General features: G+C 39.7%; 1 protein-coding gene across 1 annotated transcript in view; it reads right to left on the bottom strand.

Annotated features, from left to right (window-relative positions):
• The window catches only part of epb41a (erythrocyte membrane protein band 4.1a), a 63,466-nt gene that overhangs the window by 19,373 nt on the left and 30,004 nt on the right, over positions 1–14,089 (bottom strand). The window contains exons 14-15 of the mRNA XM_055225505.1: positions 13,506–13,568; positions 10,740–10,910 (exon numbers count right to left, since the gene is read on the bottom strand). Of these exons, the coding sequence (XP_055081480.1) occupies positions 10,740–10,910; positions 13,506–13,568 (234 nt within the window). The remainder of the gene's footprint in view (positions 1–10,739; positions 10,911–13,505; positions 13,569–14,089) is intronic.

Here is a 14,089-nt window from a genome sequence, read left to right as displayed (position 1 = left end):
TGCTGCTACATATTTGTATTGTTACTGTGTGTATCTAAAAGTGTATCACATGTCCTTAATCCATTCTGTGAAATAGCCTTGTATCATCCTAGGTCATTCTATGGACTAAATGTCACTGGTGCTTGAATCATCTAAATTCCTTCTCTGAAAAGGGCTAACAGACATGGAGCTAACCAATAACAGGAGGAAAGTAACAATGCACTTCATACAATGCCTGAGAGCAGATACATGGATAAGGTTAGTTGTGTCTCCAGATACCTGAAGAAACAGCCACACAGTGACAGTTGCTATGGTCGTTCAGCAGTGAAAATCGACCTGGCAATAGACAGAAGTCTTGCATCAGACTAAAGCTGGATTCACACTGCAAGATTTTTCTTCTCATGGCAAGACACAACAGGTGAAAAGAGAAAAAATCTCAAATTTATAGATATTAATTTGAAACTTCTGTACTTTCATATAGAAATACACAATTGTATCTATAAAACTTGCCAAAATTGCAATTAATTAATTAAAAGTAGAGACCCACGCTTAAATTTTTTTTCATTTTAGTTAGTATTAAATACCAAAAAATGTACAGCAGGGATTTGAGTAAACCAGATCGTAGTAAAAATGGGTGTATAGATATTTTTGGAGTTAAAATTTTACTTAATATGTCTTAAAATTGGATAGCAACAAATTTGGCTTTATATTCTATCAAAATCTTTGTACATAAACTATTGTTTTTGAAGTTTTATACACTACATGTAGAAAATGAAGTTTTCTGCATGTAGGTGCTACTTTAATAGGTGATCTTTGGGAGAAAAATGCATTTTGAGAAAACAACCTTTGATGTGCCATTGTTTTGCCTGTAGTGTCTCACCTTAAAAAGATTTTCGGAGGTTTAATTTCGAATTGGGTCAACATTATGCATTAGTTCAATTGTAACTCTGGGCGCTGTGTGATGAAGTGATGTTTCTGCTGAGAGAGATAAATCGTAAACACAGCAAGAGGAGGGCTTATTTTGCTGCTGAGATTTCATAATATCAGTCACTACGTTTACATGCACAGAGAAATCCCACTGCACTTCTTTGTCCCAAAATGTTGCATTAGTACTAATTGTTTGCTATAATTAACAAAAACAGTTCCAACTCTGGGAGCTTTTGCTTTCACATCTAATATTTTCCTGGCTGTTTTTATGGTTTCTTACACTGTGCAGTTGAATACCTCTCCTAAAGGGTGCCTAATGTAATTGGACTGCACCGTTACACGCAGCAAGTATCAGCTTCTGCGTTACTGGGATCTGAGAGATTACAACCAAAACACCTCAATAGTTTTCATGTTTATATGCATTTGAAAATTTGGTTTGAACTGGACTGGGTCAGTTATAAGGTTTTCATGACTATGTAAACATAGTAATCTTTAAATTGAATCTTTATCCTTGTCTAACTGAGAGCCTATTGCTTTCTTATAAAAGACCATAATCGTGCAGTGGACACCTGGCTTAAAGAATCAAGTTCAGAACACTTTAAAAGACCTACATATACAATAGAGCCATTTTGGTCAGTGTCACATTGGTACTTAGTCTGGAGCAGGTTTTCAAAACAGAAGAGGTTTCCCAGATTAGTTAGCATCACCTCTAGATGCAGAAGCAGTGATGTAGCATTAAGGCTCATTTATGCTCTATGTCCCAAACACTTTCTACGTTGATCTGTCCATCATTTGGTAAAGTGTCCTGGGATCCAGAATGCACACTTCATGCACACATCAATCATGTAAGAAGATGTAACAAATCTGATTGCACAATCATGTTTACTTCTGGCTTGAGATGCGATGGAGGGCGTGGTGACCAGACTGATATACCTCTGTATAAAAATACAGAAAGATATCAGTCTGGACTTGCCAGAAAACAAATAAAGCCTATATTGCCTAATTGTCTTGACTCTTAGTACCTCCATGTTTGTTTATCTTCTGTTTCTTTCATTTTGGTCCATTGTCCCACAAACACTGAGCGCCCCCTGATGGTTATGTAACAGAACATATATCTGACACATACACACAAACATACATAAAAAACTGAGCATAAATGAGCCTTTAAACTGCATGTCGAGCAGTACATTTCCACAGTGAAGGGCCCTCACTCCTGACAGCACTGTGCTTCGGGCTGGTACACTGCCACACTCTGGTCCAGCTCTTGTGAGTAAACAGTGCGGCACCTGGAGGACATCCGAAGAACCGCTTTAAACAAATGCGAACCAGAGTACAGTGAGTGCCAGGACCAACAGCCCCGACAGGAAGAAGGACATCCGGGACTGCTGTATGCGGGCGGCGTGTACCAGGACCGCCCCTTCCTCTGGGACGCTGATCGCCACGCCCCCTACGTCCTCCTCTTCCTCCTCCTCCTCAGTGTCATCCTCGTCCACCCACTCAAAGTCACTGTAGCCTCCCTGGTCCCGCAGCAGCAGAGGGGGGTGGGTGCCGGGCGGTCGGGCTCCAGGGACCGGGGACATGCTCCAGGCTCTTACCTTGTGTCCGAGCTGAGAGCGCCTCCCCCTCTGTGCGCCCCCGCCACCGCAGCAGCACAACGGACACAACAGCAGGGTGGTCAGAGGACAGGCCAGAGACAAAGGGGGAATGAAGCATGGGGGAGAGGGGTGGGGGGCTGGTATGATCGAATAACAAAATAAATGAAAATGCTATCAAAGGTAAAAGATGAGTTCTGAGAATTTTATCAACTACTGCACAAAGTGGGTTGCACGCATACACAAGTTTGAATATACCATACTAAAACAAGGGGAAACCAGGAAAATTACAATTACAATTAACCAATGATCACCGAATCCGTTCAAATAAATTGTCTCTCTCTTGTGCCTCAAAAACTATATTCATGCTGTAAGTGGGCTTCATCCATATCTCTGGCCTGTAACTTGGCATGGTGGTGTCACAACCTCGTTTCCATGGAGAATTGGATATGGATAAGTTTAACGCTAACTTTGGCAGTAAGATGTATTGTTGCAACATGTGCACATTAACAAGATCACGAGAATCCATCTGGCCTACCTCCCGCTGTTGTGACTGCCTAAGCCACCAGTGGTTCAGACCGATTACAGAGCAAGACTTTGTGCATTTGTGTCTTTGATTTCTCAGCTTGCTCGGCTGTTGTGACGCTTCAACCGATCAGATTCAGATATTTGTCATGACATTCTGCCTTTTTCTGAGGGCTTTTTCAGAGTGCGACACCTATCAATCTGTGGTGAGCCAAATAAATAGTTTAATGTCACACTGTGGTACATTCTAGGCAAAGCAAGAACATCACCCTGGAGGAAAGCAGGTGGGCAACCCTCCACCTGAAAAGTCACAAAGTTTAAGTTCAGAACTACATTGTATTTTGTTTCTGACAATTGCCCCGCCAAAGTTGATTTCCATGACTGTAAGGAGAGCAAATAGGTAGATTTACTCTGATTTAATGGCTTAACAGTATAGCCTTGAAACTTAGGTCAAAATCCTGAGTTCTGCATAAGATGAAGTTTAACATTTCAAGGTCTCATTAGCAAGTATTTCCATTTCTCTCTCCTTGAGCAGATCGAGCAGTTATAGTCTAATTGGTTGCATCGCCCGGACCAGGCACTCCTCAGCTTTTAGCCCACTTGGCCATAATTGTGATGTAATGCAAAGCTCAGCCCAGCAGTGCGGACCTGGGGCTGTTATTAAACTTAATGTGGACCGGCCACTTGTGGGAAGACTAGGACAGTGAGGTGCTCAGGCTGCCTGATTAATAGGCTCTGTTTCACAATAGGAACTGGCAGGGCCCCGGGTTTGGTAGAGGAAAGACAAACGAGTGCAAGGCAGACAGAGGAGAGAGGAGCAAGAGAGGAGATAAAGCAAAGGCAACTGGAGACACTCGCAGTGGGATTATGCACTGCTCTCTGATGAGGTTAGCTGTATAGTGCTTAATGTGTTTAGGGAGTTTTGAATAGGGCATATCAAAATTGAAATCCAAATGGTGATAGCAAGTCACAAAAGCTACAATTCTTTAAAGTGAAACTAAACACTAAATCTACTTTTCTGTGCTACTAAACTGTGTATGTGGTGTTTGAATAGCATTGTCTAATGTCCTTAGTCCTTAGCTGTGCGTTATCTATATCTAATTATAAAACATTTGATAAAATTAGCTCTAGTGTCATTTCAATGAACAATTCAACACAACATTGTCTAAACTTTGAATAAGCAACAGTTGTCCAAATGGCAGAGGTTGAGTCTCATGATAGCAACACTTTGGGATAAGAGGGTGTTGACTGTGTAAGGGCAGCCCTGCTTTGAAGTCTGAAAGAGCTGTTCTAAAGCTGTGCACATCCTCCTTAAATTCAAATACATGAACACTTTGTGGAAAATAGAGACGCAAGAGGTAAAATTACTTACCTCGTTTTGAGAACAAGCAAAAAAATACTTTAAGCTTTAAGAAAGACAATACCAGTTATTCTTAAGAAAACTGCTCCTTTCAGAGATGTAGGGTTTGGTCTAGTCCATCACGGCCTGGTACAGCCTCTGCTCTGCCCAACACAGTAGTTCTCTTACGATCAATGCACACTCATGTCTTTGTATGCCCTTCCATGCTGTTGTCTCTGCTACAGTGTAGTTTAGCATCTTTCGGTCTTCAGTAACACATATTGTACATGCTGTTTTTACATGTTAGGTTGACCATTCAATAGATAAGCTTGAAGCTCGCAGAAGACCAAGGGCCTCAATTATCAATCCAGGGGCTAAACTGCTAATATAAACTGAACAGCATGTGCAGTTTGTGGGCGTGTTGGATGTGATTTACTATTGAGAAGCGCATGTAATATGTTTGCTGCAAAACTGATGTAAATGAGAATATTCAGCGAGTGCAAAAGTTTGTGTGTCTCTGCTCCTGTAGGCCATTGAACTGTGGAAGTACACTGCAAATTAGCGTGCGGCTAGAGGAGCGCACTGCAGGTTAATCAGCGATGATGAGTCTGGAAAAACTCTTATTTGCTTTGGACGTAAATGCGGGATGAACGTGTGCGCCTGTCACATCAGAGTGGTGCAGGCACAAGGACTCCTCATTCAGGGTCCCTGTGTGCAGTGACTGGACCCTGTTGTTTCCTCTTTAGGACATGGGATGATGTCCAGTTTGATGGACAGGGCCTGTGGAATGTTCTGGATCAGTGGAAGACTTGTCGGAGTCAGGGTCAAAATGTCGCAGGTAAAGAGTGTATATTTTATTGTCACTGCATTTAAAGGGCCATATCACACTGTTTTCTGTCTATGTTGTTTCCTCAACAGAAACACATGTGGAGTTTTGCTTTGTTTCATTCACACATGTTTAACACACAAACCTTGTATATTTAGGCTGAGTTATTTTCTAAAATGGAAAACCCTCTCTTCCACCGTGTGATGTCATGTCGTAATACAGGAAGTGCTCCACTGTGTTTGTAAACTCCACACACCTTCACTAGAATCATTTGAATCATTTCAGCTCTGGAATTGCTAATCTCTGCTGAACTAAAGCTAAAGGGTAGCTATTAACTTGAAAACTACTGGTTCATGACATCACAAGGCAGACCAGAGCATTTTGAGCTTGAGATATTGAGATGTAGACAGACAAATAATAAAGGATTACTCAAACATGTGTAAATGAAACAAAACACAACTCTGGGTATGTTTTGAGGAGTATTATAACATGGCTTAAAGCTCACAAGAGTACATTTTGTGTAATATCGGACTTTTAAAATCACAAATTACAGCATCCATCCGGTGTAAAAAGTATGCACCTGTCTCTCCTACTCTACTATATTATCACACGGTTTTATCTCTCATAGTTGTGATAAATCTTGCAGCACCCACAACTTGAACTGAAGCTCCTCCACCTCAAATTTTTTCGTTTTTCATTTTCATTCACTCTATGGAGCAATACAAACATGTTCTGAACTACATAGGATTCGACTAGTTTATCAGTTCAGATTTCAGTCTTCTCTCAAATGTTAACACTACTGGGCGTGTTTAAAATCTGCACAGCAAACTGAATCTTGATTTTATCTTTATAAATTTCCTTTCTAATCTCACTCCCCAATATTTGTCAGAAAAACTGCAATTAGATATCTTTTCCAAAATCATTCTGCTCTTATGTTTTGGCATTCAATGCACTCTGTAATGAGATTCTGAGTGCTGAACCGGGCCAACTCTGCAGATGTGAGGATATTGCAAACGGGACAATTTTTGGCATTCTAAAATAAATCTAGCTGAGGAAGTGTGAATCTTTAGATTTTTGGTGACGCAATTGAAGAGTTTTATCTTGTGTGTTCTCATAATTCGACACATTCAGCAATATTATGAAATTATGAAGATACTGCCCCGGGCGTTGAGTTGGAAAGTGCTGCAATGGCCAAAATGGGAGGCTGTTAGAGTGAAAATGATTGTCTTCAGCTGTTGGGGCAGATGGACAAGCTAACACTGTCTGGAGGCCAAGGCCAGTGTGGAGGTGGCGGTCAAGATGGACAAACAGGTGGAGGAGAGTAAAATTAGTAGCATAGAAAATTTAATGTAGCATAGAAGCTACATTAAATGTTCAACATAATTCAGTTCGGCATGGTTTAGAACAGCAGCCAGACGTCTACAATCTCTAAAGATATTCAATTCCTACTAAGTTATGCAATTTATTTAAAGAAATATATAACAAATCTATTTTCACTCAAGATTCAGTTCACAGTGCGTATTTTAAAGACGTCCAGAAATATTAACATAACTGATGAACTAATACAAGAAACTCATACATTTCAAAACATCTTTCAAAGGTTGTTTTCACACTGCCTCTAGTTAAGTTGACATAAAAGAGCATTTGTTCTCAGAGAAGTGTGCTTGGGCTGATGTGAATCCAACGGTCACACTCTAGTCTGCAGTAGACGGCCGGTCCGAGAGTGCTTGAAACAGGAAGTCTTGGAGTGGCTAAACCTGCACTCTGGAGTGGGGAGATGAAAAACTGCAGATGGAAACTAGCTGTTTAGCTATAATCTGGTGCAGTACATCTCTGTTTTATGAGCATAATGTCTCTGTACATTGTCCCTTCAAATAAAAACTAACTAAAAAAATAAAAAAGTGTGGCTGACCTCGGGCCAAACTACGGCGTCCGCCGTGACAGTAACAGTGCTTGGAATTGGGCAAAAAAGAGCATGTATGAATGGCCACTGGAGCTGCTGTTTGACATGTTTGTCTGACGAGGCAATGTGGATCAACTTGTGACAGTCTCCTCCTGCCTCTGTCTGAGCAGGTGAGCCTGGGTCTGTCTGTGTGTTGTTGAAAAAGCTTTTTCATCTTCGCCAACAGCATGCACAGTCCTCACAATGTATTTAGCCACAGGTGAAAGTAAAGACCACTGTGTATAGGGGAATTGAGCATGTGCTGACATATTCATACGGCTCTGTCTGCTTGAAGCATGTCATAGAAATAAGTCTGGCGATCAGCTGATGGACTCTCAAGTGTTTGGGGTGTAAGATGCGCAGTGTATGTGAACAAGGCCGACCTAAAAGTAAACAAACCAAATCTTGAGCACACTGGGGTCGGTCCACAGACCATACTAACATGTGTGAAAATCACTTAAATTGCAGGGTTAGTAAACTTACACACAATAACACCCCATGGAGGAATACATTTTCTTGTCTTCATAACACTTTCCATACATGACTGCAAACTTTATGGTGCTAATCACATCCTTTCAAATAGTTTGCTCCTCCTAGTCACCGTGATGGATTTGAAAACATTTGGCTTGAACAATGAAAATGGAACTTTCTAACAAACACATTTTGGCCTGCTCAGCTGCAGCGGGGCCGATCTACAGCAGAGCAGCTGGTGTTAGAATCAGCTCTCTCAAAGTGATGCCATTCACAGTTACAGAAAGGGGCAGAGAGGAACTGGCACATTTGCCCATGTTGAGGTGGCAATGCCTCTGAGAAACCAGTAACTCTGAATACCCAAATATGGGTTAATCAGTTACTAAAGTACTAATCAGTTTGACAATCAATAACAACGATCTGTTTTGGAGATGACAAAAGGTATGCATTAATACTCCACACTATATTGGTTGACCGATACATCAGTTGGCTGATATTTGGAGTATTTAGCATTTCAGCTATCGGCCTTAAATCTTGAGCATAGGCTGATATTTGGTTTTGGTCAATCTGCTGCCTACAAAATACACACAAAGCTTTATTTTAACACTTTAATACGGAGAGATAGCTGCACAAAACATAACCCCACAGCTCTCTTATAAGTTTGTGGTTAAAAAAGGGCTTGGGGGGAGTTTGCTGTATTACATAATTTGGGGAAAATAATCAAAATCGACCCTACATATCAGCGCAAAAATATTGACAGAACTTATCACTCATCATTTGTTCTCTACTCTAAACAATCAGCATCAGCTTCGGCTGTGAAAAAAAATGTTTTGATTGATTTCTATTCCATACATTGTAGTTTTTCCAGATTTTACAAAAGGCTTGATTTTGTGTATTATTCATTCACTTCATGCCTGGTGTTGATAATTTTTATTGTAGCCTGGGGCAGACAGAAGCAAGGCCACCCATCTGCGCTATCAGCCCCTCCAACCAAAACAAATCCCTCAGCCATACACCACATTCAGGTGGGGAAAGTGTCTTGCCTAAGGACACAATGACAGTATGTACTGGTCGTTCAAACATCCAACCTCTGGGGTGGTGGATGAGTGTGCTTACAGCTGAGCCACTGTTGCACTAATAAAAAAGTATGCTTCACACATGGAATCGCTAAGATTACCAAAGTTACAATTGTCAACAGAAGCCATAGTTCAAACTAGAAAATGACGAATGAGGGGAGAAATAAAGGACAGGAAGATGAGAGGCATGATGACATATGAACACGGGAAGAGTTGGAGGTTCAGGTCCCAACACATTGCTCATTGTCTGTTATCCTTCTTGTAATCAAAATCATGCAGGTTTGAAAAGTCCAGAGGAGGCCATGCAGCGGTGGGCAAAGGACAAAGCTGCAGTGGCCAATCACGAGCTGGGTTAGTCTGGGTCAGAGAGTACCTGGACGACGCTAAGGAGACATATTATGCTAATTATACTACATAAGGTTTTTATAAAGCTATAATCTTACCTGCATTTTATATCTGAAAGTGTTCCTTCACTGGAGTCATATTTATTTTGTCCAATCATCCTTCTTTACAAAGCATCAGTCTGTTAGTGTCATGTTGAGCAGAGCCATGCATTATATGTCCCCTTTATAATCTCATGATATAAACATTAGTGAGCAGTTAGTATCAAGCACATAAGACTAGCTGAATTTTATGTTTTATGTCACCTCAATCACTCAGCTGTAAGTCCCGCCCACTGATGACCACTTGCCTCTCTCTTTAGATGATTGAGGTATTGGACAATTACTGTTGAATAGGTAATAAAATAAAATGCCATTGACCTTTTGATAGAAGCACCACAGAGAGTTCAGGGCCCCAGCCACAGGGTAAGAGTGTGTTGCCATGGAGATTATAAACAAATGCATAAAATCAATATCCATATGGTCCCCCAAAGAAATACAGCAAGTCCCAAAGCTGTGACTGCAGATTCTCTCATGCTCAAGCAATGCACCAGCAACAAGCCAACAGCGCCATCAAGTGGACAAACAAAAGAAATGCAAAACACTGCCATAGACCTCATTATATATCATAACATATAAATGTATGATTGTAATAGGCAAATGGATATCTTGTGTTACTATTTAAAATGAATACATTTGAACTTAGAGCTTAAGTGAATTCATAACAACTATATATGACAATAATTATGGCCAAACATACAACAGCATCAAAACCAAGATTGTTTTGTATTTGAATTCTACAGTTTTGAAATTATAATTTACAATATAATTCATGAAACCCGGAGTCCATATTAATTAAGGTGCACATTGTAACTTTACTGGTGGAGGATTTGCTGCCTGTTTGTCACCACAGCGATGTTTCACAGTATAGTATTAAACTTATCACTCTCCAAAGCTGTAGAGACCATGTTTTTCAAGGTATTTGTAGAGCAATTAAAACATCCGTAATTGAATGAATGTTAGGTAAGTTTAATATCATACTGTGGAACGCTCCAGGGAAAGCAATCATATCTCAATAGTGGCGGCCACCCCTTGAGAAAGGTTACATAGTGCACCTTTAAATTATGAGCTCTTTAGAATGTTATGCCATTAAGTAAATGGGAGGTAAAATGCAGTTCAACTTGCATTTTGTCAGTGAGCAGCCTGGTTAGCACAGCAGCAGCAGCAGCAGAGCACTCCTTCTAATTAGCAGTGTGGTGCTTGGGCGCTGTCCCATTTCGGTGGAAGCGTGTTTGGATACTTAGGCTTTTGAGTGCAATGGTGTTTGGATGTTTGAGTGTTTGGATGTAGGGCTGGGCAATATTATGACAAAAATTTAATCAACACTTTTTCTACCCAATGTGGAACGTGCAATATATCAACTCTCAGAACTAAAATATAAAAATATAATAAGTCTATATGAATTGTGACACAATCAAAATCGTAATCTGGCTTGTGAAATACATTTTTTGGCATATTGCCCATCCCTAGTTTTACGGTTGGATGCTGTGCTGTTTGGGTGCTTGAATATTTTGGTGCTAGGGTGCTTTGGTGTTTGGGTACTTGGGTGTTTAAATGTTTGTGTGCTAGGGTGTTTTGGATCTTTTGGTGCTTGTGTAGATTTTTTCAGTTTGTGCACTCACAGCGGGTGGCAGCTGTCCATTGATCCTTGCCGTCCTGAAGGGGGAGTTGGTGGACAGGCGCTTGTCCCACTCACTGGGCCTAGGCTCAGGCACGGACTCCATGAAACTCCTCTTGAGCTCGCTGATGCTGCTGTGGTGACGCATGATCTCCGTCTGCGTCTTGTCCACGTCCTGCAGACAAAGCTACATTAGATACTACAACAACATAAGACCAGCGCTAACGGGGGAATAGTAAGAGAAAGCTAGAGCTAAGAAAATGGAGGAGGGGCAAAAGTACAAAAAGAAGGAGTGTGGAAAAGGTGTTAAAACAAAGCAAAATGTCATCTCATTATTGTTAATACAGATAAGGACAAGGGTTCCCAAAGAGTAGAAATGGGAAGATCAAAATAGACATGCCGAGACATGTTGTTTTGAAAATATGGAAAATATTTAATAATATTAAATATTAATTTAATATTGAATATTATTCATATTGAATATTTAATTAATTCAATTTATTTTATTTTTTTTGTAATAGTACATTTTCGATTATAATTTTAATTTCAGTTGCTGATGATGCTGCTGATATTGATGGTATTGATACCACAAAAGCAGATACTGCTCAAACGTTAACTTTGCCCCCCATAATTTTCTGTGTTTTTAATGCACCACAACAGAGTAGGGAATCATTATAGACTCAAATACAGGCTGACAGGCCAGATGAGAGATGGTTTCCTTGGCCGTTATTTTAACGCACTTGCCCTCCACACACATACCCACACCCACACACACCCCCACACACATACACACACACACACACATACATACACAGGGGAAGGGGGAAGAGGGAGAGAAACTGAATGTTAAAACTAGTTTTAACTTCATAACTAATAACTATACTTACTCACTCACTCATTTTACCTGCTCAATTATAAAACATTAGCTCATTGTAGCTCCTTTCTCTTGGATTGACATAATACCTGAATATTATTATTGGGATACAAAAAAAAAAAGATTGATATTAATTTTTTTTCAGTATCATCCCCCCTAGCTAAAAGGCATTGAGTTATAATATAACTACACTCTTAATAATAAAACAACTATAAATAAAACCACTTTTTTTCATAAAATGATACTAACTTGATCATGTAAGATTTTGCCTGTGGTTTACTTACTTAAATGTAAGAAAAAAATGTATTACATTCTTTTTTTATCCGTCAGTGTTTTCACGTGAAAATAAATTAAATATGGGAAATAGATTAAGAAAATATAACATAAAATATTGAATATAATTAGTTTTTTTAATGTACTAATAGGTATTACTCCCCCTTTGTGTCCTTAAGTGAAAAAGGCATTTTGAGAAAATGGCCTTTAAAGTCATTGAACTGTGGATAAAAGTTGCTTTAGTGAAAGAGTTAGACATCTATATTGTTGTTCCCAGGTGAAAATTCAAAAGTTCAAAGACCAAACTGACTTTATAAATATAACATTTAGCGAAAAATAATAATTGTCATGAGAATGTGCAGGAGAGGGTTGACTAGCACATCTACACAATTCCAAAGGACTCTCAAAGAAATAGGTCCAGAATAAGGGAGAGGACATCAGTAAGAGCCAGGTGTGCAAGGCATGACTGGAGGAGGGGGTTATATCAGAGATTATTTTTTGTAATGTAGTGCACTACCACACAGTGCACTATGCAACCTTTTTGGCAGAGAGTCTGCCACCTGATTGTTTATATTGTGATGGTATTACTTTGCCTGAAGTGCTCACAGTATGGCATTAAACATATCTACTTCCATGGAGACAGCAGGCCAAGTTACAGGTCAGGTCTGTGGAGAGGAGACCTCCCTCATAGTAAAAATGTATGTTTTACAAGGTACTATTTTGAGCAAGAAAAAACAAATGTCTGATTAACCCCTTTTAATGCCAGACTGTGGCGCACTCAAGACAAAACAGCAACATCTTGGTGGAGACGAGCAGGAAATGAAGCCAGCACAATAAAAAAGTTACATAATGCACCTTTAAGTGGTGACAACATTTCTAATGTTTTTTGTTTGTTTTTTTAGAAAAAAAAAGCTGGTATTTTCACAGTTTTAGCATCAAATAACACAAAATCTGTATTAATACTAGGCTTGTTAAAAGTATCGCAAATTGGACACTAACTGATACAAGAACTAGTATCAAAACTAGATACTCATTTGAACAAGATTTAGTCCAGAGTGCTGCAGCACCTTCACCAGTACCACCCCACTGCACCACGTGCCATCTGAGCTCCTCTCATATTTTTTACTATACAGAATACTTGCAACCACCAGACCAGAGCTGCACCACGTGCAGTCTGAGCCAGGGTAAGTCCACATATACCAGTATACACCAATGGACCACCACCAGAACAACTGAGGGATTACACAGATGTAAGGCCACATGTTAATATAAAAGAAAGTACTACAAAATAATGTTAAAAATCACATTCTAAATAAAGGGTGTTTTTATTATCATCATTGTATTGGAATCAGTATTGATTATCAAGTCTATTCCTTAGTATCGAAATTGAGTTTGAAATTTTTGTATCATGACAACACTAATTAGTGCCCTCTTCCAGTCATGTGTTTGAATAAAAAATGGGTAGAACAAATAGTGGAGCTACTTGCATGAGTGTCAGACAGGAAGATAGTGCATGCCAGGCCTTTAGGATTCAGCTTTGAAAACAAAAAAAATCACAAAACAAAAAAAGAGAAGAGAGAGAAGTTATGACGACGGCGGAGAGAGCTCTGTCGTGGTACCAACCTCTAGCATCAGATTGCTATGTCTGATATAAATAGTCTCGCCCTCCAGTTTCTTAGCCCGTTTCTGTGGGGGAAGGACAGTAGTTAGAACAATAAAAGAGATCAGAGCAACACAGAAAGGGCTGGAATCCAAAGGGTGCAACAAGTGCGTTGATCTAATTAGTGTTAAAATGCATCCAAACTACTTAAAGGCCAAGTACATGATTTTTTCACATGTATCTGAGCAAAACTTGTCTTGCCCATGTACAGATGTATTGTGTAAGCAGCTCTTCAGGTCAAAACAAGTCAGGTACTGCATCTAATTATAAAGGGTTTAATTGTCCCAAGAATCAGGATGTGTCCTGTTAGCATGCTAGTTAATGTTAGCATTACCATGACAACAAAATTCTGCACTGGTGAAAAGTGCTTTTAAAACATTCTGAGCATCCAGAATAATTAGGACGATCAGAATGCATAAGGTAACATTGCAACGAGGAATAACTTTGGGCCATTGCAAACTGTTTAAAATGATGATAAGTGCATTAAAATATAAACATGCAATTTACTGCAGTCAATATAGATATATCAGTTTTTGTTACTGATCCA

This window comes from Periophthalmus magnuspinnatus, chromosome 11 (genome assembly GCF_009829125.3).
Source record: "Periophthalmus magnuspinnatus isolate fPerMag1 chromosome 11, fPerMag1.2.pri, whole genome shotgun sequence".
Lineage (NCBI taxonomy): Eukaryota > Metazoa > Chordata > Actinopteri > Gobiiformes > Gobiidae > Periophthalmus > Periophthalmus magnuspinnatus.
Note: the sequence above shows the minus strand (reverse complement) of the source record. Positions and strands in the feature narration are given on the sequence as shown.